The 21,552-nt window shown below is 45.2% G+C and overlaps 1 protein-coding gene across 4 annotated transcripts in view; it reads right to left on the bottom strand.

Annotated features, from left to right (window-relative positions):
- Window positions 1-9,679: 9,679 nt before the first annotated feature.
- LOC137564412 (uncharacterized aarF domain-containing protein kinase 2-like) overlaps window positions 9,680-21,552 on the bottom strand; it is a 51,143-nt gene continuing 39,270 nt past the window's right edge. For 2 of the 4 annotated variants that reach the window (XM_068278265.1, XM_068278268.1), the window contains exons 7-8: window positions 20,543-20,596; window positions 9,680-11,171 (exon numbers count right to left, since the gene is read on the bottom strand). In XM_068278265.1, coding sequence (XP_068134366.1) covers window positions 11,031-11,171; window positions 20,543-20,596 — 195 coding nt within the window. In that variant the 3' untranslated portion in view covers window positions 9,680-11,030. Of the gene's footprint in view, window positions 11,172-18,560; window positions 18,620-20,542; window positions 20,597-21,552 lie in introns of those variants that run through there. The other 2 variants (XM_068278266.1, XM_068278267.1) reach the window with 2 other exon arrangements.

A 21,552-nucleotide genomic window follows, 5' to 3' on the forward strand; every position in this document is an offset into this window, starting at 1 on the left:
TTGCGATTGCGTTTCCTACTTCGTTTCCGCCGTTGTGTGTTCGCCGCCGCTGGGTGGCGACTAATTTGGTGGGCACACATTGGTTCTGTCCTTTTGCTCTGTTCCCTGTGGGCTATCCAGCCCTGCCTGATTGTACCTTGTCCCGGATCTGTACAATTCCCATTTGGCATCTGTGGCTGTGCAGCGGCTGTGTTTGCCTGCACTCCACAGCGCCATCTGCCGGTGGGAATTTCCCTCTGCAGGTGCATAGCACCTAGCCTGGGTGTCCGCAATAATACGCTTGTGGAGGAAATCCTCTGCGTCAGCGCACGTCTGGTGCGCTGACCACGGAGACGATTCCACAATCGTTACAGAATGTCCAGCCAAACCAAAATCCCCAGGGCAGAGGGAACCTTCGATTTTGTTCAGATGTCATTGCCTGAGGCAAAGGCATATGTGGATCCTATTATAGGTAGGATCGCACACTACATTAAAGCAGTTAAAAAGTCTGTCCTCGTTCCTGACCCCAACCCATATGGAGATTACCTAGATACTGGGTTGTTTGAACCGCCATTTGCCTCATGGGAGATTGGGGCCTTGTTGGAAGAGTTTGATTTCGATTGGAAAGCCTTTTGCGATTTTTATATCGCAAAGAGCGCGGATGACCTGAATGATTGTCTCGACTCCATGTACCTTTTGATCGATTCTGATGAATGTGATGAGTGTGATGTGGATCTGGTGATTTATGTGTGGCAGACTATTTTGGACGAATTGCACACACACCAACCAATTATTTCCAATAAAGAGACACCATTGTCACATGATTATTCCTGTCTTTCTGGGGTAAAGCAAGTGAGTTTGGACACTGTGCGACCTGAAATGAATGGGTGTGCCTTGACTGTGGACACCTGCATGAATTCTGATGGAGTTTCTCCCGTATGTTTAGAGGTTAAATCTGTGCGATCTGATGCCGGTTTCTCAGATGTTCCTGTCGATTGTGATCGGCGTGAGTGTGTCAGCTTTGTCAATGATTTGTGGGATCCCTTGTCATGTAAAAGCAGATCTTCTCTCAGTACTACTTTAAGATCCTCCATCTATGATCTCGCTATGGGGAAAATTCCCAAACGATGCAGTTTCAAGAGTAAAATTAATAGGATTCCTCATGTTGTTGTCACAACTTCCCCTAACATTGTTCAGTATGAATGCTCAGACCTAGTCAGGTGTGAATGGGAGCCCCCGTTCCAGAAAAAACAGCTCGAAGCGTTGGTGTATGAATTGGAGAACGATTCAGAGTCGTTTTGTGAGTACTACATTGCCAGAAGTGAATCTGTCTTGAGAGCATGTATAAGTTATGCTTCTGCCTTAAGAGAAAAAAAGGGGTGTGAATTTGACTTTGTGAGTCCACTGATTTGTATGTGGAAAATGATTCTGAATGAATTACGTGTACGTCATTCAGGTGACGTTTGTAAAGATACATTGTCAGCTGGCGTTTCTGAGATCCAGCAATCCAGCCTGGAGACCTCAGAATCCCTGTCTTTGGAGTGTTCGGTTTCGCAACCTAAAGCGATTGTGGATTCGCAAATTTTGCGTTCTGTCTCCTCGGATTCGACATCGTTAGCCGAGTCTAAGAGTGAGACAGCACTTTGGTTTTGTAAACCTGATACTGAAGCACCTTTGCTCTGTCCAGAGAGGATGTCTCTGAGCCTGCCCTGTATCATGAATAAAGACATTATGTCCACTCGCATTGACATTTGCGAGTCTGATTCTGAAGTAAGTACTGACTCTCCACCCAGTAATCTGGATGAGTCAATATTACCTTGTTTAAAATGTCCTGCAGTGTCCCTAGAGGCTCGTCTAGGTATTGCAACCATTGTTACCTGTTTCTCTGCTATTTTGGAATTGCAGTCTGGTTTGACTGCTATGGAGGAATTTCCCTGCAGTGAAACGAAACTCAGAAAGCCAGAGTTAGTTTCACTAGATATTTCTGTGTATCCCTGTCCTGATGATGAAATTCAGTCTCAGTTTATGGTGGAACCTTCCCTGGGACATCTGCCCGGTTCACAAAATAAAGTTCAAGCCTTGCCCTGTAACATGGATAGTTCAGAATCCTTCTTAGGAAACTTGAAAAAGGATGTTCCTGAGGTCCTGTCTGACCTCCTGGAGATCTCCGAGTTCCTCCCAAAGGGTGCAGAACTTGTAGGAGACGTCTCCTGCCCCCCAAGTCCTTCTGAGGTGTTGCCCACTTCAGTAGGCATTGCTGCCTTGCTGGCTACCTTTTCAGCTCTGATGGAGCTTCACGCCTGTGTAGTCAATGATGATATTATTGTCACAGAAATTTCTGAATTTGTATCCGAGTCTTCTTTTGAAAGTCCAGTGCCTGTGACCTCCACTCATGATGATTCTCTGCCCGGTACTGGTTTTGGTCTTGACGTGCCGGACTCTGAGGTTGGCAGTTCCCCGACATGTCCTGAGGTTTCTCCTGTGCTGGTGTACCCCAGTGTGCTCTGTGACCCAGAAAGCCCAAGTGTGCCTCGGTTACCAGCGTACTCAGATGCTTCCTCGGTGGAGACATGCTCTGATATGGCCTGCCTGCTTGCATGCCCAGAAGTGGTCCCTGAAAGTCTTGATCTTGATGGGTGTCCTCGTAATTCTGAATCCGGAATTGTCATTGGTTCCATGGGGGTTCTTGGTAATTCTCCATGTGAGCCTGGTGATTGTTCTACCCTCTTGGGATCTCTGTGGAGCTTCAAAAGGTTCTGGGAGATTCCGGGAGAGATTTTGCTTGGTACCCTGGATAAGATCAACGGTGGCTTTTGTGTTGTAAGGGACACTTCGAACAGGTATTGTGGCAGGTTTGGTATTTTCGGACGCTCCTTGGAAGGTGGTGGGTATTGTCTGGAGGGTGTCGATGGCTTCTTCTCTGGCGTTCACAGTCCTGATGGGTGTTATACTGAGACTGGTAGTACTGATGGGCATGTTTCGGTGGCTTCTGTTTCCGATGAGGTCGGTTTCGGGTGGACTGACTCTGGAATTGGACCTTGTCGGGCTGCCCCGACCTTCATGAGTCTTCTGTTAGAATGGTTTGGAGATATCGGTTTTGAGTGTCGTCTGGAATTCGACCCTAGAAGGGGGGGTACTGTGAGAATCTGCTCAGCTGCCTGTGCAGACAGGCAGCGTTTTGACCACTGTTCACGTCTGCATTCTGCAGGTCTCTTTAAGAGAGACTTTCTGTCAGTTCTGCAGCTTGTGTTGCTGAGGAATTTGCATACATTAGTCATGCAAATCCGTTACCTGCCTTCTTTTGATGACTAGCACTATAAAAGCATTCTGCTCCCAGAATGCTTTGCTGGACATTTCCCTTCCATGGTCTGTTCCTGATGGACACTGCTGGAGTGTCAGCCATTGCTATCTAGTATAGTTAATTCCTGGGGGTTGCTTTAGGCTCCCCTTCTAGTCCAGTCAGGTTGTATTATCTGTTTTGCCTGTTCCGTCCGTCTTGTGTTTGGATCGTACAAGCCCTAGCGTTAGCGGCTGTGGATCCTTCTGATTGAGTCTGGAGTGTAGGTTGAAACAGCGGTTGTTTCTGCCTACCTCATCTGTTCTGTCTGCCGTGTGTTTGGATCGCACTCGCCCTAGCGCTAGTGCTGGGGATCCTTCTGTTCTGTCTCCTGGGATCGCGCTAGCCACTTTTCGCTAGCGCTGGGGATCCTTCTGTTCTGTCTTCTGGGATCGCGCTAGCCACTTTTCGCTAGCGCTGGGGATCCTTCTGTTCTGCTATTCTGTCTCCTGGGATCGCGCCAGCTACTTTTCGCTAGCGCTGGGGATCCTTCTGTTCTGTCTTCTGGGATCGCGCTAGCCACTTTTCGCTAGCGCTGGGGATCCTTCTGTCGCTTGTCCCTGTTTGCGTGTGTCTGTCTTGTCTGCTGCGCTTGCTGAAGGCTCGGTGAGGTAACCGTTAAGCAAGCGCTCGCGTCCTCTGTTTCATGTTTGTCTGTTAGTGGTTAGTTAGGCGTGCTTGTCTCTATTGTGCTTATCACGTGGAGACCGCGCATAACCGCGTGCACTGTTGCGAATGAGTGCGGTGTTCGCGGTTAGCTAGCGTTTATTATTTTCCGTATCTCCTTATTGTATGATTTGCTGTGCCTTTGCTACCCTTGTGCTCTGTCCTGCTCAGTCTTGTGTCGCTATTGGCAATCGCCATTCTTGCGATTGCGTTTCCTACTTCGTTTCCGCCGTTGTGTGTTCGCCGCCGCTGGGTGGCGACTAATTTGGTGGGCACACATTGGTTCTGTCCTTTTGCTCTGTTCCCTGTGGGCTATCCAGCCCTGCCTGATTGTACCTTGTCCCGGATCTGTACAATTCCCATTTGGCATCTGTGGCTGTGCAGCGGCTGTGTTTGCCTGCACTCCACAGCGCCATCTGCCGGTGGGAATTTCCCTCTGCAGGTGCATAGCACCTAGCCTGGGTGTCCGCAATAATACGCTTGTGGAGGAAATCCTCTGCGTCAGCGCACGTCTGGTGCGCTGACCACGGAGACGATTCCACAATCGTTACACTGCGCCCCTCTCCAGCATTTGAACCCCAGTCACCCAATGACCAACTGTAGCAGGTTTGAGGCATCTGCTATTAACAGTGTAAAAATGGCAGCAATTTAAATATTCCCTTTGAAAATCAACAGGAGAATTTTGATTGGCAATTATAGGCTCCACCCACTTCCCTGAATATTACTCTGTCACCCAGTGACCATTTGGGCAAAGTTTGGGAACCCTGCCATAAACCGTGTAAGAAGGACTGCAGTCCTACATTTTCCCAGTGAAATTTGTTTTTGGCCCCGTCCAGTTTTTGTAGCCTGGAAACACAGTCACTGAATGACCAAGTTTGTGAGCTGTGGGGTCCTTGGCATCAATAATTTGTATTTTCCCAAGAAATGAAACTGTTTGTGGCTCTGTCCCCTTTTCTGAATTTGAACCCCAATGACTAACTGTACCAGGTTTGAGGCTTGTGCCATTAACAGTGCAAGAATGGCAGCAATTTTAATATTCCCCTTGAAAATCAACAGGTGATTTTGATTGGCTTTTTTAGGCTCTACCCACTTTTCTGAATATTAATCCCAGTCACCCAGTAACCAGCTGTGCAAAGTTTGAGAACCCTGCCATTAACAGTGAAGAAGGTCTGCAGTTTACAATTTCCCAGAAAAATCTGTTTTTTACTCCACCCACTTTTTGTAACCTTGACACACAGTCACTACTCAATGACCAAGTTTGTGAACTTTAGGGTTCCTGGCATAAAAATTGTGTGAGTGGAAGCAGTTTATCCAGAAAAGCAAATCTGATTGGCTGTTTGTGGCTCCGCCCCTTTAGTGAATTTGAACCCCAGTCACTTGATGACCGAGTGTAGCAAGTTTGAGGCCTCTGCCATAAACAGTGTAAGAATGACAGCAGTTTCAATATTCCCCTTGAAAATCAATGTGAATTTTGATTGGCTCTTGTAGGCTCCACCTACTTTTCTGAATATTAATCCTAGTCCCCCAGTGACCAACTGTGTCAAGTTTGAGAACCCTGCCATTAACAGTGTAAGAATAGCTGCAATTTATATTTTCCCATGTAAAAAGTTAGTTGTTTTTGGCTCTGCCCACTATTTCTAACCTTGACATACAGTCACTCAATGACCACGTTTATGAGCTGTGGGGTCTTTGGCATCAATAAGTTGCATTTTACCATTGAAATTAAACAAATCTGATTGGCTGTTTTTGGCCCACTCCCTTTTCAGAATTTAAACCCCAGTCTCCCAGTGACTGACTGTACCAGCTTTGAGGCCTCTGCCATTAAGAGTGTATGAATGGCAGCAATGTAAATATTCCCCTTGAAAATCAAAAGGTGAATTTTGATTGGCTGCAGTAGGCTCCACCCACTTTCCTGAATATTAGTCCCAGTCACCCAGTGGCCAACTGTGTCAAGTTTGAGAACCCTGCCAATAACAGAATGGCTGAAATCAATCTAAAAAATCAGATTGGCTGTTTGTGGCTCCACCCCCTTTAGTGAATTTGGACCCCAGTCACCCAATAACTGACTGTCTCAGGTTTGAGGCCTCTGCCATTAACTGTGTAAGAATGGTAGCAATGTAAATATTCCCCTTGAAAATCAATAGGTGCATTTTGATTGGCTGTTTTAGGCTCCACCCACATTTCTGAATATTAATCCCAGTCACTCAGTGGCCAATTGTTTCAAGTTTGGGAACCCTGCCATGTAAAAAATGAAGTTGTTGGCGCCGCACACTTTTTCTAATCCTGACATACAGTCACTCAGTTATCAAGTTTATCAGCTTTGGGGTCCTTGGTATCAATACTTTGTATATTCCCATTGAAAAATAAACAAATTTGATTGGCTGTTTGTGGCTCCGCCCCCTTTCTGAATTTGATCCCTAATCACCCAGTGACCAACTGTACCAGGTTTGAGGCATCTGCTATTAACAGTACAAGAATGGTAGCAGCTTAAATATTCCCTTTGAAAATCGAAAGGTGAATTTTTATTGGCTGTTGTAGGCCCCACCCACCTTCCAAAATCTTAATCTCATTCACCCAGTGCAGTGACCAACTGTGCAAAGTTTGAGAGCCCTGCCATTAACAGTGTAAGAATGGCTGCAGTTTATATTTTCCAGTGAAATTTGTTTTTAGCTCCGCCCACTTTTTGTAACCTTGACACACGGTCACCCAGTGACCAAGTTTGTGAGCTTTCAGGTTCCTGGCATTAAAAATGTGTGAATGGAAGCAGTTTATCCACCAAGGAAATCTGATTGGCTGTAGGTGGCCCCGCCCCTTTAGTGAATTTGGACCCCAGTCACCCAATGACCAACTGTAGTAAGTTTAAAGCCTCTGCCATTAACAGTGTAAGAATGGCAGCAGTTTAAATATTCCCCTTGAAAATCAATAGGTGAATTTTGATTGGCTGTTGTAGGCTCCACCCACTTTCTTGAATCTTAATCCCAGTCACCCAGTGACCAACTGTGTCAAGTTTTAAAACCCTGCGATTAACAGTGTAAGAATGGCTGCAGTTTACATTTTCCCATTTAAAATGAATGGCTGAAATTTGATTGGCTGTGTTATGCTCCTCCCACTTTTCCTGGATTCGTAACCTCGGTCCCCAAGTGACCAACTTTGCCAAGTGTGGGGACTCTGGCTTGTTTACTGTGAGAATGGCAGCCTTTTACATTTTTTCCATTGACTTGAATGGGTAAAATCTGATTTGCTGTTTGTAGCTCCGCCCACGTGTGCAGGGGGGCCGCGAGATCCCCAGAACATATCATCCCAGGTAGTAAGGGATCTGTATACCAAGTTTCGTTCAAATCGGTCAAGCCATTTTCGAGTGATTGCGGCACATACACACACACACACATACATACATACATCCGATTTTATATATATAGATTAGATGAAAATTGGTGTCGTGCATGCCTGACCGACAATATGAGCAATTTCGAGGTGAAAATCGGTCGCATTCTGGATCGCGCATGCTACAAGATGTTTGGCCGACTTGCTCAATTGAATGCCTGGCGAGAACGGCGTGCAATTTGACGACAATCAACGGATGTGGCTAAACCCCGGCTCTGTCCCACCTAATGAAAAAATGCCCCCCCTGTGTAAAGTATACATTACCTGTCCGTGGCCTGCGCTTGCCCCTCCGCATTCCCCTCTCCATATAGACGCGCTACGTGGTTTCCTAGTAAGGGCGCGCATATGACATCACACACGTACACCCTTACTAGGAGACCATGTGGGGCGCACATGTATGCAGAGAAGGAATCCTGGAAGCAGTGGAGGGACAAGTGCAGGCCGCGGACAGGTAATGTATACTTTACTCTGGGCACCGGGGGGAAATGTTTCATTAGATGACACTGTTGGGGCAGCGAGGCGGACAGATGCGACGTCACTCAGATCGATTTCAGCATGAAATTGATTGGGAATCGGCCTGTGGTGTATGACTGCTGAAAGATCTCTCTCTTATCCGATTCAATTAGAGAGAGATTTGTCCCTTGGTCGAATCTGCCCACCATCGCTAGATGTATGGCCAACTTTACGGTGTCATCGGGTAAACAAGGCATGTGGTGGCAACTATCTGGGTCAGTGTACACAAAGGTTTTCAGTCAGATAACACTAATTTGGGCACCGGCAATTACCTGAGCTGAAAATAGAAAAAAAACACAAGGTATTTGGCTGCTGGCAATTGCCGAAGCGCAAATTACATGTACCCCCAAACTGTATTTAAAAAAAGCCCCGAGTTTCAGCAGGAGCTGGGTGAGCCATGTTTCAGCTTAGGGCCAGTTCACACTTGGCGCTCGGTTTGCGTTTGGCTTGCGATCGCGATTTTAACAAAAAGTCCCGCGATTCTTGCACGCTTGTGATTTCCATTCAATAGAACGAGAATCACAGGAAAATCGCCCCCAAAACGCTGCATGCAGTGCGTTTGCGATTAATCGAAATCGCAACCGGTGCACTGTGAATGTATCCATAAGGATACATTGTAGCAGCGCTTTGTTGATCGCCGACAATCAGCAAAGCGATGAACAATCGCCCCAATGTCAACCAGCCCATAGACCTGTACCCAAATTTGCCCGAGGCCTTTTTAAAGGATACCCGAGTTGACATGTGACATGATGAGATAGACATGTGTATGTACAGTGCCTAGCACACAAATAACTAGGCTGGGTTCCTTTTTTTCTTTCTCTGCCTGAAAGAGTTAAATATCAGGTATGTAAGTGGCTGACTCAGTCCTGACTCAGACAGGAAGTGACTACAGTGTGACCCTTACTGATAAGAAATTCCCCTTTTTACCTCTTTCTTGCTCTCAGAAGCCATTTTTGATAGGAAAGTGTTTTATAGTTGGAATTTCTCATCAAAAATGGCATTTTTTTTTTTTACTAGACCAGCATTGGAAGGGTTACACACAGAGCTTTAAAGTTCCTGGAGAGAACTGCAGATGCATCCGAAGCTTACATAGATACATTTTGTTTACATAAATGTATCCAAAGCTGGCCACTAACGGCCCAATTTCTAGCGAAAAATCGTTCGAGCGATCAGAAATTCTGATCGGATTGGTTGTAAATAATCTCCATTGGTGGACACAATCGATTATGAACGAGTGGAAAAAATGTCGCCCGAACGAACATTTGGATTTTCTTGGTGGTCGTGATAGATAGGAAGCAATGATTGGTTAGTTGATGGTGTAGTGACCGATTTTTCGTCCGATCAGAAATTCTGATCGCTCGAACGATTTTTCGCTAGAAATTGGAACGTTGGTGGCCTGGTTAGTGTGAATAAATGTATCTTCTCTGACTGAGAAGGAGCTGGAGGACAGCCAATGAGTGTGTAACATTTATCACTTGTTACATTCTATTTAGTTAAATGTATCTATCTGAACATCTGCATATCTCTCCAAGGAACTTTAAACCTCTGTGTTTAACCCTTCCAATGCTGGTCTAGTAAAAAAAAATGCTGGTTGCATATAACATGCTGTAAATAATGTTTTAGAGCAAAGTTGAAATGCAGCAGGGTTATATTCCGCTTTAATCGGCAACTTAAGGTCTACCAGCTTCATGATAAATCAATTGTATTTACAAGATACAAAGTTGTGTTGTTTTGTTGTCCCACAAAGACACTATTTATCACATTAAATAATGTATTTTTTATATTCACACATGAAAAGCATTTTGTATTTGTGCACACAGAGACAGAAAATGTATTTACCTAGTCAGTGGACAAGATACAATCATAATATCGCTTACACAAAAAATCCCTGCTTTCACTGGCGGCCGTGTTCAGTGCAAGTGTGCTGAAATAAAGGATTGCATTGATCAACTTGTTGCATTGTAGTTACATAGACCACTGGAGAATTCGCTATCTAGCAGATCTGGCCTGATGTTATTAAAATGGCCACGGAAGCCTCTAGGCATAGGCAGTACAGGCCATTGCCTGGTGTGCCATTGGTCCTGGGGGGCGCCATGTTGCCGGATTAAGCCCCGCCCCAAATTAAGCCTTACCCCCAGACTAAGCCCCACCCCATGGGTGTTCTAGTACTTGCTTCTGCTGCATCTACTTAGCGTAAGTTGCAGGCAGCTGCTAACTCTGTGCCTTGTGCATCCTTCTTTCCCCCTTTGTGCATCCTTCTGACCTTCTTGCAGAGGCACCAGGCCAACCAGGAGGTCACGAATGCTGTGCGGGGGGGAGGCATGGGAGGCAGCGGCCTCCCCCCAGCCAGATGTTGTGTCCCCAGGTAGTGAACAGGCCTAGATGCCGCACCAGTTCGCTGGCCGCGGCCCATAAGCTCACTTCTGCAGCCTGCGGAGTCTGTGGGTTTCGGCAGGCAGAGCAGGGCTACGGTAAAATGGCGTCCAAAGCCCTGCACTGGTGACTATTTTCCTGTAGTCCTGCTCTGCCTGTCAGCATGGGAGTTTTGCAGCCGGAGTTTCAGCATGAAGATCATCTGGGGAGCTGCTGTGCGCTGGAGGGAGGTCAGGAGAGGAGTCATCTGCAGGTGAGTACATTTTTTTTTTCTTATAGGTGCAGGCAGGTATCAGGGCTATTAGGGGAACTAATGGGAAGGGGAGGGGGGAGAGGAGCCCTGCCTATGTGTATTTTCTGGTGAAACGCTGCCCGCATTGCATGTTTTCTGGTAAAACGCTGCAGCAATAAGTGTAATTTTTGGTCGGGAATTGCGGGAGTGTACAGAGATTTTACAGCGCTAATCGCAGTATAATCACTTGCGCAAAACTTTGTAGTGAGAACGGGCCCTCAAGCGGAGGCTGGCGACAAAATTGTCAAGTGATAGATTCATGAATTGTTTCAGATAACAAAAATGTAGGATGCGTGTGCAGTTCAGTGATAAGCAAGGAGCCCAGGAATATTTAATTTCGTTGAGTTCTGTGGTCTCCACCTATGTTGGTGTGTTCAAAGTGTCTAACAAGCAGTTAGCGCCCCAACTGGCATAGTTATGCAGAATACCACAGAGATTTGAAGTCTGTAAGCAGGAGGCTGCCATAGCTTCTTGTGGACTTGTTGTCTATAGAAGAGAAGCAGCAGTCTTCACCAGCAGGGGGCGAGCAGCCTCCATAATGTCAATCTCTGGATCCAGTGACCGTCCAAGTCCTTCCAAGACTAAAATGGCAAACACTATAGAGGCAAAATTACTCTCCAGCTTCACCTGAAAATACAGAATCCTGGTCAGTGATGGACATGGTAAATCCTGATAAATCTGTTATCACCATGATCTCACAGTAACAATAATGGTATGCGTAATGCAACAATCATTGAAACAATATTAACTGCTTTAAAGAGGAACTCCAGTAAAAATAATGTAATAAAAAAAAAGTGCTTCATTTTTACAATAATTATGTATAAATCATTTAGTCAGTGTTTTCCCAGTGTAAAATCTTTCCTCTCCCTGATTTACATTCTGACACTTACCACATGGTGACATTTTTACTCCTGGCAGGTGATGCCAGTGGAAGGAGATGCTGCTTGTTTTTTTTGGCAGTTGGACCCAGCTGTAAACAGCTGTTATTTCCCACAATGCAATGAGGTTCAAAGACAGGAAACTGTCAGGACCATAGTCCTGACATCACACTGTGGGAGGGGTTTCACCACAATATCAGCCACACAGAGCTCCCTGGTGATCCGTCTGTGAAAAGGAATAGATTTCTCATGGGAAAGGGGGTATCAGCTACTGATTGGGGTGAAGTTCAATTCTTGGTCATGGTTTCTCTTTAAAGGACAACCTGACCTGAATGCTACTTGTGGAAATAAACTCATCACCTTCCTTCGTCAGTGGTCCTGTTCCACCCCGGGATCTATTTGAAAACCGGTATGTCCTCTCCAAAAGGGTGAAGACCCCGGAGGAACTTTATGATCAGTGCTCCCTCTTTAGGTGCGTACACACATGCGACTATAGTCGTTTGTAACGATCGTTCCCCGATCTTTACCAACGACAATCGTTACAAAAAACGAACCACCGACTATTAAGTCTAACGACGAACGAGCCAAATCGCTACAAAAGAAAGTCCTGTCTCGGCGGATTTTAACCAACGACGATCGTTTGCAAAAGTAGTACATCATTGGAAACGATCGTTCGTACCAGGCTGGACATGCGCATTTCACTTTTTCTCCATGGAACTTTACAATTTTACGCGCAGGCGCATTAAGTGCTTTTACGTGGTGTAACGTTCGTTCTAACGATGTGATCGTTACACACTTTTTAGAACTAACTTTACTTCGGTCGTTCTTTCGTCAATTAAAAGATCGTTCGTCGTTAACAACGAACGATCGTTGTCGCATGTGTGTACGTAGCATTAGACATGTCTGCACATCTCAACTAATGCTTGTGATCTGACTAGAGGTGCTCATGCTCATTCTTCGTTACTTGTAAGGCACTTTTATTGGCCTGAGGAAGCCGGCCAGCCCATGCGAAACGTGTTGTGTGCTTGAACAAATAAACATTTATCCAATAATTGTGGTTGGTTCTTCCAAAGAGGTAAGGCACATTTCCTCTTAGCTGCAAGGTATAGCAATTGCATAGTATGTGTCTGGGGCGCCTCCACCAGCGTTTTTGAGATGCTTGTGATCTGACCTGAGAGGCATAGGGAGACTACTGCAAGCTCAGCAGCACACATGGTAGGCGTGTAAGAGGCCGGCAATGGGAGAGAGGAGAGGTTAACCACTGAAGACTGCCTCTTCCTGTTCCTAAGTATGACTTTCAGGGAATGTCAAAGTCTTAACCAGGGTATTACGGAGACCAGGCGGAGCGGAATGGAGATATGCAAGCGCACAGAGGTATGTACCTTTCTTACCAACATTCCTCTGTGCTCATTTTGTAACATTACATCCGGGTCAGGTATCCTTTAAGTTCTTCAGGACCATAGGCTTACACCCCCCTAGTGACCAGGCTATTTTTTTTACAATTTAGGCCACTGCAGCTTTAAGGTCTTGCTGCAGGGCCGTACATCTCAGCACACAAGTGATTACCAGCCCCTTTTCTGCCCACCAACAGAGCTTTCTGTTGGTGGGCTCTGATCCCTGCCACCCAATTTGTTTATTTTTTTATTTGTCCTTTTATTTAAAATAGAAAAACTAAAAAAAGAGAAAAAGGGCCAAGCAAGCACCACTCAGGAATAATGTAGAGCAATATAATTCAAAAACATCTTTATTAATTATCCAATAAATTAAAAACATATAAAAACAATAACCACAACATGGGTCTGGGGTCCCAAATACAATCAATGATACACCTGCACTAATAATAATTCATACAAATACAATGGTGCAAGGTGTAAGCAAGAAAACTATGTATATAATAATAGGGGTAGAAAATGCCAATTGCCTCAATAAATGCCAATATAAACGACAAAAAGTACAAAAATGCGGAAATGGATACAACATGAATCAAAAAAAATATATATATATATATATAAATGGACACTCCAAGAGCAATAAAGTGCTAGCAGCAATGAGGTAGACAATAGAACAAGGTGACTATGTGCAATATAGAAACAGTACAAATAGTGCTAAAAATGTATATATATATCCAATGAATAAGACAACCAACCTGGCTGAATGATTGCACAAAAAGAAACACAAACAGTGTGCATAGGATGCACCACGGAGCGCAACAAGCTAGAGCAGCTAAATAACTTACTGTAGGAAGCAAGGGAGGCAAGAAGAGGGGGGACCCCAGGCTCACATGGAAGCCTAACCAAGCCTTAAACAGTCATCAGTCATAAATCCAAAAATTCTGCTTGATAGCACACTTAAAGAGACTCCGTAACAAAAATTGCATACTGTTTTTTATCATCCTACAAGTTCCAAAAGCTATTCTAATGTGTTCTGGCTTACTGCAGCACTTTCTACTATCACTGTCTCTGTAATAAATCAACTTATCTCTCTCTTGTCAGACTTGTCAGCCTGTGTCTGGAAGGCTGGCAAGTTCTTCAGTGTTGTGGTTCTGCTATGAACTCACCTTTCCAGGCCCCTCTCTGCACACTGCCTGTGTGTTATTTAGATTAGAGCAGCTTCTCTCTTCTCTCTTATCTTTTAGGCCCGGTTCACATTAGCGGTGGCCGTCCGGAATCGCCGTGCCGGAGCCGGACCGCTTGCAGAACGGACGGAACGGACGCACGGCAATAGCAATGAAAGCCTATGCGTCCGTTCACATGCGTCCGTTCTGCCGGACCGAAGCCGGACCGGATCCGGACCGGATCCGGCGTCCGTTCCAACATGCGCTATTTTTTGGTCCGGCTCCTCCGGCAGCCGTATCCGGAGCGGAGCCGGACTGCACCATCCGGCCAATACAAAGCAATGAGAGCCGGAGAGCGCACAACACACTGGCTACAAAAACCGGACGTTCTACCCCACTTCCTATGCATTTTGGATGGGGACCACATGGGCCAAGCGTTCAAAGAGTGGGGCAGCAGCGATTTCATGCTGGAGCTCGTTTTGGCAGCAACATGTCTGATGTCTGATAACGAGGAGGCGAACAACAGGAAGGAGAGAATTCCCAGGTTTACGAGTAAAAAATGCCTGGATCCATGGTCCCAACTGCAGTCTCTGTATCCACGGATGGTCTCCACACGTCCACCTGTCTCCAACAATGACCCCAGACCCTTCTGCTGACCTCCCAGACCCCAGGTATTTACAGGATGGTATCTCCTTAAGAAACCGGATCCGGACCGCAACCGTGTTCACACCGCACGGAAACCGGATGCAAACGGACCGGATCCGGGCCGGATCCGGATAGGAACCGTACGGATCAGGTCCGGTCCGGCTCCGGTGCGGTCCGGACATCCGGTGCGGTTTTGACAAAACCGCAAGTGTGAACGGGGCCTTACAAGCTGGATAAATCGTCCTCTGAGCTGGCTGGGCTTTCACATACTGAGGAATTACAAACAAGGGCAAAGCTGTTTGCAGGAAGAAAAGAGCAGCCTGAAACTTCAGTGTATGGGGGAAAGAAACACACAAATGATCTCTTGAGATTCAAAAGGAAGGCTGTATACAGCCTGCTTGTGTATGGATGTATTTTCTATGTGTGGACATACTGTACATCAACCTACTTCCTGTTTTGGTGGCCATTTTGTTTGTTTACAAACAAACTTTTTAAAACTGTTTTTAACCACTTTTAATGCGGCGAGGAGCAGCGAAATTGTGACAGAGGGTAATAGGAGATGTCCCCTAACGCACTGGTATGTTTACTTTTGTGTGATTTTAACAATACAGATTCTCTTTAATGACAGTTCACTTCACAGAACACATCAAGAGAAAAACAATTAATTAAGCATAAATTCTCAAAGATAATTCACTGCAAAGCCTTTGCTTGATTTAATCATGTGACTGGGTGATATCAGTGTGAGTCTCCTGAACGTCTGTAATTAGACATCCAAATAAAGAAAGGATTGACAGTGGACTCACCAGGGCACTAACTGTAAAGTTGCAGACAAGGAACATAAATCACTTCCATGGGAGCCTTCTCCTCTGCACTTCATATCTCCTTCTGCACGTGCTGTCATCTTGTGTCCTACTGCACATGTGCAGAAGACAGCAAAGCATGCAAGGAGATGTAGTCTAGAAGATAGCTATGCCATGTGTTACTAGTTTTCACTCTCTCTCTCTCCCCTTCCCTCCCCCCGCGGCTGCGGCTGTTTATTGCCCACTCGTTTCTTCTTTGCTGAATCTCCCACAGAAAACCTGTTCTTTTATGTGCCTGGACATGAGTTGTGTGACAGGCAGCTAAACACTGATTATGCTCAGAGCTGCATACGTCCGTGCCTGCAGCTCACTAGCATGTCGGAAGCACTGGTCAGTGAGCTGCAGGCACGGATATATGCAGCTCTGAGCATAATCAGTGTTCAGCCTCTTGTTTGTCACACAACTAATGTCCAGGAACATAACAGTGCAGCCGTGTGCAGGGATGCAGCAAAGAAGAAATGAGCGAACATTTAACAGCCATGGGCAGGTGAATTGATCATCAAAGAGGCTGTATCTCTTCTCTGCTTTCATGCACAGATCGGGGACAGGGCAGCCAGCGCACGGCTGCACGCGAGGGCATAAGAGCATAGTAACAGAGGGGGGCACAATCAGCTGACTCGCATAGAAGCCGAGGGGGGGACTTTTCAGCACATTATTTGTGCTGAAAAATTCGGCTTCTTTGCGAGTATATACGGTATATATATTTTTTTTGATTCATGTTGTATCCATTTCCGCATTTTTGTACTTTTTGTCGTTTATATTGGCATTTATTGAGGCAATTGGCATTTTCTACCCCTATTATTATATACATAAATTTTCTTGCTTACACCTTGCACCATTGTATTTGTATGAATTATTATTAGTGCAGGTGTATCATTGATTGTATTTGGGACCCCAGACCCATGTTGTGGTTATTGTTTTTATATGTTTTTAATTTATTGGATAATTAATAAAGATGTTTTTGAATTATATTGCGCTACATTATTCCTGAGTGGTGCTTGCTTGGCCCTTTTTCTCTTTTTTTAGTTTTTCAGTACTAATTGGCCTATAGCACGCCCAGGTATCAGTCATTATAACTTACCTATTTAGTGGTGCTACGTTCCACTTTATGTGTTCTTTTATTTAAAATAAACTTGACCATTTTTTAAATTATTTTTATTTCAGCTCCTCCCTCCCCCACCAGCCTATGACAGCCGATCGCTTCTGTGCCTCCCAGGGGGACAGCCATGTCACACGGCTGTCCCCCGTACAGTGCTACCGTAGATCACAGCGCTGTACCATGTAAATAGATGGCGGTTTCGCCATCTAACAGTTTCCTAGTGGCAATCGCCACTGGGAGACTGATGACGGAGCAGAGTTCCGTCATTCAAGCGGAGATGCGCACGCATCGGCCCATGTGATCTCCTGCAAAACCCCTCCCAATGACTTGACGCCAATTGGCATTAGGTGGTCCTGGGGCTGCCGCTGCATTCACACCAATTGGTGTGACGCGTTCGTTAGGAAGTTAAAGTGAACCTTAAGCCAGAAAAAAAAAATGAGTTTTACTCACCTGGGGCTTCTACCAGCCCCCTGCAGCAGTCCTGTGCCCTCGCAGCCATTCACTAATCCTCTGGTCCCCTGCTGCCAGCTAGTTTCGTTTTTGCCGACAGGCCCGTCAGGACTGGCCACGCGTAGCTTTTTCCGCATTCCCGACTGTAATTAGCGCTATTGCGGGCCGCAACGCGTACAAAAATACGCGTTGCCGCATATCTATGCGTGCGTAATGCGGCAACGCGTATTTTTGTACGCGTTGTGCTAATTACAGTCAGGAATGCGGAAAAAGCTACGCGTGGCCAGTCCTGACGGGCCTGTCGGCAAAAACGAAACTAGCTGGCAGCGGGGGACCAGAGGATTAGTGAGTGGCTGCAAGGGCACAGGACTGCTGCAGGGGGCTGGTAGAAGCCCCAGGTGAGTAAAACTCTTTTTTTTTCTGGCTTAAGTGGCTCTTTAAGAAGGTTGGCACAGGTCACATGATCACTAGGCATGCTCGGAATTGCAATTTCCCGTTCCGCGGTAATTCCGCATCCCACCGATCCGAAATTCCGCTTCCGTTTCATTCCGGCGGTATTCCGGAGCTGTACCGCGGAATTCCGACAATTTTTTTTAAATCCTCCTCCTCCTCCCTCCATCCATCCTCATATCATCCTGTAAGGAATTGCAGTTTTTCAAAACAGCTTACATACCATAGCTGGGATTTGAACCCAGGCCTCAGTGTGTAGTAGGTATCTGTCTTACCCCCTAGACCATCAACCACACTACATGCTAAAGCTGGCCTAGCATGTACCATTATCATCAATTCAATAGAAAAAGTAGCATGATTAAGGATTTGTACTTTTTGAAAAGGCAGCTTACATACCATAGCTGGGATTTGAACCCAGGCCTCAGTGTGTAGTAGGTATCTGTCTTACCCCCTAGACCATCAACCACACTGCATGCTAAAGCTGGCCTAGCATGTACCATTATCATCAATTCAATAGAAAAAGTAGCATGATTAAGGATTTGTAATTTTTGAAAAGGCAGCTTACATACCATAGCTGGGATTTGAACCCAGGCCTCAGTGTGTAGTAGGTATCTGTCTAATGAATTTTTTTGAATTTAAGGGAGAATTATACCGACAAAAACGGGGCGTTACCATGGGTGCGGCCTGCTCCCCGGCTTACGCCTGCCTCCACCTAGGTTACTGGGAGGAGACAGCTGTGAGACATATGGCTAAATTTCGGAAGCACGTTGCATTATGGCTTAGATATGTGGATGACATACTGGTCTTATGGCGGGGCACCGAGTCTGAACTACATTGCTTTGTAAATGAGCTAAATAAGAATAATAGCAATATATTTTTAACATTTTCCTATGATATAAATGAAATCTCCTTTCTGGACCTAAAGATTTACAAAGATGGCAATAAATAAGGTACAAAAACTTATCGCAAGGAAACAGCTGGAAATACCTTGCTTGCAGCCACGAGCTTTCATCTACCCTCTCAAAAATGGGCAGTTCCCACAGGGCAGTTTATGCGGTGTCGCAGAAACTGCACAAAACAAGTAGACTTTGAGATTGAAGCCAATGATCTGAGGGCTAGATTGAGGGCTCGAGGCTACCCTGAAAAGAAAATTGAAGAGGCATATGAAAAAGCATCCCTAAAGAATAGAAGTGAGCTTCTAGTGGTTAATTATAATCGCACCAATAAGGAAAAAGGATGCTATCCCGCTGGCTGTACACGCATGGTTACTACTTATGGTTCACATTATCATGAAGTAAGAAAGATTCTGGATAGGCACTGGCATTTGCTATGTAGGGACCCACTTCTAAAAGATATAGTGGGAGACTACCCACATATGGCGGCAAAACGCTGCAGAAATTTAAACGATATATTGGTGACAAGTGATTTTGGATATAAATGCAAAAATAGGGGTAAAAGGAAATGGAAAAATGGAATGAATAAATGTGGTAATTGTGATATTTGCCCATACGTACTGAAAAGTGATATATTTTACAATCAGGATAAAACGGAAAAATTTACAGTAAATGACTATATATCTTGCTCAACTGAAAGGGTTATTTATCAACTGCGATGTAGTTGCAATAAAATTTATATTGGCAAGACACACAGGGTACTAAGAAAAAGGATCCAGGAGCATGTTAACAATATTTTAAATAAAGAAGAGAAAAGCCCAGTAGCAATGCACTTCCAAAAGGAGCATAACTCTGACCCAAGTCACTTGAAAGCTATGGGAATTTATAAACTGAATATAAGCCCACGGAGAGGGGACTATGATCAGGAACTTTTGAAAAAGGAATCCTACTGGATATATAAGTGCAATGCCATGCAACCAAAAGGCCTCAATAGTGATATGAACTTAAAAGTATTTCTCTAACTCACCACTGGAGGGTGTATGTATACTCTGAAAAATCCTGCCTGTTTTTAATATTACCCAGCAACGCTCATAGACCTTCAATCCATGCATATAAAAGGAGAAGGAGGGTCTGTGACGTCACGTCTGAGGAAACCCGGATACGGGTGAAACGCGTCACGTGGGCTGAAGCCTGGTGCTAGCTGCCTCCACTTTCCTCCACAGCCTGCCTCCACCCGCTCCCCGACCGAGCAGGAACCGCACAGCGGCGCCTCCGTGCACACGAAAATGTTTCTGCATAGGGCAGGTTGGGAACCCGGTTGTTAGCCTGACAACACCGATAGTACCCCGCCCCACCAACTCATCGCCACACCACATGGACGCGTGAGTTCTGGCGTACGCCTGATGGTTACCTTGTATGGACGGGTATGCGGAATGCTGATATAATCCACGCATTTCAAGAGGGGTGATTCTGAGGCACACTAACTGCTTACTGAACGCAGTTGGGGCATACAATCCGCTTGCTTAACGCTGCTGCTTGCCGTTGGAGTGCTGTATCAGCTTACATGCTGCCTGAAATTTGCATCACGCTATCACTGTGCATTGTATTGAGCTTTAAAACGCTATCAAGGGGGCCCTGAAGATAACAGCAACTGTTAAAGACATTAGGAGTGCACTCCTTTAGTTCAGGGCATAGCTCCATATGGTTGTTTTTAATGGGAGGGTTACAGGGATTTGTTCTGTGTGTGCAATATTAGTATGTGCAATAATTAATAAATGTATATTTTTTACTATGATTAAGAGGCTCCCTATACATCCTATTTTTTGTAAGGATGATATAAGAGGATGGATGGATGGGGAGGAGGAGGGTGTTTTTTGGGTGTTATTCCGGAAAATTCTGCGGAAATAATAAAATTTCCGCGGAATTCCGTTTGAGAGGTATAGCAATTCCGTTCCGACTACCGGAATCGGAATTAACCTACTTCCGGCCGGAATCACGGAATTAACAATTCCGCGGAATTTACCGAGCATCCCTAATGATCACTATTCAGGAGGAAAGAAATATTTGGAAACTGTCCATTCACTGAAAAGGTGGAAAAGTGAGTCTAGGTTTATGTGACAAGGATCAGGAAAGACACAGAAGACAATGAAATGGATGGGAGCACCTTACCCTGTATGTCATCAACAGCCGGAACACCTGAGATAGCAGAATGGCGACCTGTAACTGAGAAACATCACAAGAAGTGAGTTTCATAATACAATAATATATACCAAGACATCGAAATAGCAGTACTCATTATTGTTGCCATCACTTTAAAGCAGCAGGGACGGCCATACTATCCCACAAGTAGATACATTCTTGTTCTACTTACATAAAATATGTATTGTACAGTCGACGAACAACTGTTCCAGGCATTTTCCATCTTTATTGCCTCTGACCGAAGTCAATCCTGATGTCATTTTTTTCCTTTACTCTTTTTTCTTCTCCTAGAAACTGCACTGTCATATCTAGCTTGCTTTGTAAACACATGATCACAGCATAGATCCTATTTCAAAAGCTTCTGCAGAGGGGTGAGGTATATTTCCCTCCTCAGCCTCATTTCACACTGAACTGCCCTCAGCCAATCAGTGAGGAGCAGGAATGTGGGAGGGGAGATAACAGGCTTCCCACTCCTCAGCAATGTACCAGAAAGGAGCCAGGCTGGCTGATGTAAGACTTTGTTGCTGAATTTGAGTTTGTGGCTGACAATCCTGCTTTAAAGGATTACTACACCTTTACAATACACTGGCTTCTATAGTATAATCAAGGAAATGAAGATTGTATACAAAGGCAGAACATTTACAGACCTGTGACAGCCACTGGTCTGCATAAAGCGGTATGGCAAAAGGTTTGTACACAGGGAAGGCTTTGCCATTCCTCTTTTACAGGGTAGCTCTTATATATAGGACCACATGGGCCATCAATGCTTGGGGGATTATGAGGATTATGGGGATTATGGGCTCCAAATTCCCTGGGTCAGTCATTCTGACGCTTTTTAGCAAATGTACCCCTACAAACCCATATCAATTTATAAAGCACTTTTCTCATCCTAAATAACTGTTTTAAAGGACAACTATCGAGAAAGATTGTAACTTTTAAAAACACTAAAACACATAAATACAAAGTACATTTCTCCCAGA

The sequence above is a fragment of the Hyperolius riggenbachi genome, chromosome 3, assembly GCF_040937935.1.
Source record: "Hyperolius riggenbachi isolate aHypRig1 chromosome 3, aHypRig1.pri, whole genome shotgun sequence".
In the NCBI taxonomy this organism is placed as follows: domain Eukaryota; kingdom Metazoa; phylum Chordata; class Amphibia; order Anura; family Hyperoliidae; genus Hyperolius; species Hyperolius riggenbachi.